The 4,067-nt window shown below is 42.7% G+C and overlaps 1 protein-coding gene across 1 annotated transcript; it reads right to left on the bottom strand.

Moving 5' to 3' along the window:
• Window positions 1-562: 562 nt before the first annotated feature.
• Window positions 563-3,793, bottom strand: LOC123137159 (ribosome biogenesis protein BRX1 homolog 2). Its single transcript, XM_044556770.1, has 8 exons — window positions 3,459-3,793; window positions 3,228-3,369; window positions 2,801-2,879; window positions 2,568-2,692; window positions 1,916-2,017; window positions 1,742-1,810; window positions 1,559-1,657; window positions 563-993 (listed from the first exon to the last, which is right to left on the bottom strand). Exons 1-8 carry the CDS (start codon window positions 3,668-3,670, stop codon window positions 856-858), a joined length of 966 nt encoding a protein of 321 aa, XP_044412705.1. The 5' UTR covers window positions 3,671-3,793; the 3' UTR covers window positions 563-855.
• Between the last annotated feature and the right edge of the window lie 274 nt (window positions 3,794-4,067).

Below are 4,067 nucleotides of genomic sequence, written 5' to 3'. Positions count from 1 at the left end.
ATGAGTCTACAGGCCAGGTGTCATTAACAATTGTTATACCTTTTGCAAGAACAATTTGATTATTGTAGAATGAAGTGTTTTACTATCGGCTTCTTATATAGCAGCTCAATTCCCAACAATTTAAATATGTTTATAACAAGTATAACAGTTAAATAAATGTGCATCTCATCTACAAAAGAATACCTCTTTTTTTAGAAACAGATCAAACCCTATGCTGTTTTAGAATCATGTAGAAACCTGCACTTTCCTGTATTTTTCCTATCATGTGTTCCAAATAATTAACAAAGGATATTTTTCCTATAGAATTCCTACAAAATTCTTGTAAACCAAATGAGGCGCAAGGATAAGAATCAATACTCTGTAGGAATAGAAATCCATTCCTGCAAACCAAAGTAGGAACCCTATCCTATGGTATTCCTACAAAATTCCTTTAAACCAAAGGAGGCCTAAACATTTTCTCCAAGTATCAGCCTTATCAACAAAACAAAATTCATTTAAACCAAAGGAGGCCTAAACATCTTCTCCAAGTATCACTCATCAACAGATCCAAGCAGAACACGACTTGAGATCATATCAACCGTTTTTACTGAGGCCAGCATAAAAACTGAGTTGCTTGCAATTATATCAGGCACAAGGTAAGGTGAAACACACAGCCGGTAGCAAGGTACTGAGGTAGCATATACTGGCAATATGGATACAGGCATGGCCGAAATCCAGTTGTTCATTATAGTAATAAAACACATGCTTTGTCATACAAGAACCACCACAGAATATCAAGCAAAATTCACTGCTTGGTCATTGCCAGCATGAGTAGTTCAAGACAACCTCATTGGTACAGTCGCTGCTGCGTCCGCTCTAGTCTTCCCCTTTCCAAAGATCAGCAAATTCATCGGGCTCCAGGGTGTTCTCCATCTCGTGCATCTTCCTCCTCACCTTGGCCTTCACTTTCTTGGCGTACTTGCCTGCCTTCTTCCTCTTCTCTAGAGCGCGGATCTGCTCCAAATAAACAGACCCACGGGTTTAGACGGGAAGGCATACACGAACATAGCGGGAAATGCTTTGTTGCAACTGAATTAAAAAATACATAAATCCTGGTGAACAGAGCCATAGAGCAGTAAATCCTTTTCTCCCAAAACCACAGCAGGATACCAGACTATGTCACTATTCTAATTTTGTTGATCGATAAAAATGATAGGTAGTTAGGTCCAACACAACGAGAACAGAATGAAGCAGCAATGTACAAGGAGTATATGTCAAAGAAATATAATGGACAGCATGGATTGAGTCAAATGGACAGCATTGATGCATAAACTGTACCTTGGTTGTACCATAACTGATATCGAACGCCATTCTAGAATATTATAAAACTAACTGTGCACCCACCATTCCATCACTTGTCGGTTTTCTCAGAGTCAAATTTGTTTCAACCAAAGAAACACAAGAAAAAAAACATAATATAACCACTCCTTGATGATGGAAGAGGTAACCTCTTGATTTCTTTTACAAATATGTTAGGAACATATGTACCATAGTCTAGAGCAACTGGTGAAAGCATTACCTGATTGGGAGACACATAGAATGGGTTCTCATACAATGTGGGGCCACCAAAACTACCACCAAATATTTTAATTGGATTCAAACAGAATCTGGGGCCAACCTACACACGGTAATTTAATTAAAATGTTGATTAGCGACCACATGCCATATAAATTATGCAGATATAAGCTCACTCTACTTTTACCTCAACAAGTGTCATTTTATCTAGGCCTCCTTTATCAACTTTATCAATCTCATTGTGGGGTACAGAAATCTGCCAAGTATATCATTTGCTAAAATTCAGATGGTGATAATAACTTAATGGTTTTAAGTACTGAAAGTTCATCGCAATACAAATGCAAAGAGACCAATACACCACCTGGTAATTTCTGAACCAAATGTGGTCATCCACAATGGAGAAGACAAACACATGATCATGAAAAGGTTTTGCCTTCCGATGATCTTTTGGAGTAGCAAAAATCTGCACGGCAATGGGCAATGAGTTAGCTCTAAACTTCTTTGATTAAAAGAAGAACATGTTTCCATAGAATTAATTTGACCCTATCGGAATGTATTATCTCATCACTAATACTGATCTGATGACCTCATAAACACAACTCTACTCCTTCACAATAAGCAATGGAAACACAAATACACGTTTTTTTTAACATCCAGAAGGTTTCCGTTAACTTGGATCTCTTAGAATATAACTACAGTTATCAAAGGTGAATCCTTTCTTCAAAGGTTCATATTATATTATAAACATAAAAACCAATAGTGGATGCATCACACCCACATGCTAATTATAACAACAGGGCATACACATACGACTATCGTAAACATGTGTGAAGAAACCAAGTTTAACATCTTTTTACACCAATTAAAAGCACATGGTAAATAAGAATAAATTGATCTCGCAAAAACAGATAAAAAATAGACAACATTAATACAGATCAATATCATCTTCGCTCAAAAATGCTTGCTGATAACACGTGCACAGCATAATGTAACATGCGAGACCATCAACGTACTTGAGTTATCATTTCCTTCAAGAGTTTCCAGTGAGGTTGCTGGTCGAAATTTGAAGAAAATGTTAGCAGAGGACGTGACCCTTTCAGATGGTTACCCGTGAGCTTGAGTTCCTCCATAGTGTGAACTGCACGTAAATGTTACAGGATGGTTGGGCATTAGTAGATGAACCATTATGGTAAGAATACACGCATAGTAAAACAACTGGATAACTACTATTGGTGTGAAATCATACCAGCATTGACTAGAAATTTCACTGATGGCCCTGCGGGAGACTTGACCATCCAAAGGTAAAGATCTTTCTGTTTTCTGCACTGCAATATACACGCAGAAGATGCTTCAATATAAGAATTGGCAACTATAGTGCATATTCAGATTTCCTAATTTTGGAGCGATGTCACACTGACAAGAACAACAACGTGGAGCTAACACCTTTTAAACATTCATGGTTCACGCTAGAACAATGATATGGATCAGAGCTAAATTCGAAGTTGATTTAGCACCAGAAACAAATTACTTATCCATCCATGTTAAACATGGTATGATTTAGCAACCTTTAATGTTGCCATCATGCAATTCTCCTATCAAAGTAGGCAACCTTCATCCCATGGAAGGCAAACCATTTCCATCAAGAAAGCAAGCAAGCAGCGAATGTGAAGTACCTCGAAAAAGAGGCAGCTGGAGCAGCTCCTGAGCTCGACCAGCTCGTTGAGCGCGCTGCACTTGCTCTGCTTGGACTCGACCTTGCTGTCCTTCTTGGCGTGCGGCAGCAGCGACACCACGTTCTGCATCAGGTGCCGGTACCTGCGCGCACACACGCATCAACCCAACCCACCGAAAGACAAAAGCATCTGTCCGGCGACTGCCGCAGAGCTCGGAGGAGAGAGGCTCACCTGTAGATGATGCGGCGGGAGCACGTAATGAGCACCTTTTCCTTGTTCCGGAAGAAGGGCCCCGCGTCCTTGGAAGCAGGCTCGGCGGCGGAGTCCGGCTGGTCCTTGAAGCCGAAGAGGGTGCGCTCCGGCCGCTCCGGCGCAGAGTCGTCGGGCTTCTCTACGGAGGCGGGCGCGGGAGCATCGGAGCTGCGCTTCCTCTTCTTCGCCATGGAGGGTGGGGCGCTGGGGCTTCTGCCGGGGAAGGCGCTGCGGAGGCGGCGGCGGCGACGCGGGAGCGGGTTGCTTGTGGGTCTCGGGGCGAGAGGGCTTAACAACCGTTAGGGTCTTTCTGTCCGGTCCAGCCCTATTTAGGGCTAGGTTTTTCCTTTTCTTTTCTGATGAGGGACATGGCGATGTGGGCCGGCCCATGAGCGAAACAAACAAACAAAAGGGGATGATGAACTGGGAAAAGACAACGCTCTCTGGCCGCCGCCGTGATGCGCTGCCGCAACCGGGGATCGACAGGGCGGGGAGCTAGGTGGAGAGGATGGCAGATCGGCGCAGACCGGGTGGCGCGGCTGCGGCTCGATTTGAAGAACATGAGAAACAACAGAGAACAGAACAGAG

The sequence above is a fragment of the Triticum aestivum genome, chromosome 6B (genome assembly GCF_018294505.1).
Source record: "Triticum aestivum cultivar Chinese Spring chromosome 6B, IWGSC CS RefSeq v2.1, whole genome shotgun sequence".
Classification (NCBI taxonomy): domain Eukaryota; kingdom Viridiplantae; phylum Streptophyta; class Magnoliopsida; order Poales; family Poaceae; genus Triticum; species Triticum aestivum.
The sequence above is the reverse complement of the archived record's forward strand: the minus strand, read 5'-3'. Positions and strand labels throughout refer to the sequence as shown.

Excerpts from the sequence above, each read along its gene's own strand:
- LOC123137159 (XM_044556770.1), bottom strand. The coding sequence starts at position 3,670 with ATGGCGAAGAAGAGGAAGCGCAGCTCCGATGCTCCCGCGCCCGCCTCC. Across the intron at positions 3,370-3,458 it reads TCCCGCCGCATCATCTACAG|GTACCGGCACCTGATGCAGA; the intron begins GTGAGCCTCTCT and ends GTGTGCGCGCAG. Across the intron at positions 2,018-2,567 it reads TGAAGGAAATGATAACTCAA|ATTTTTGCTACTCCAAAAGA; the intron begins GTACGTTGATGG and ends ATTGCCGTGCAG.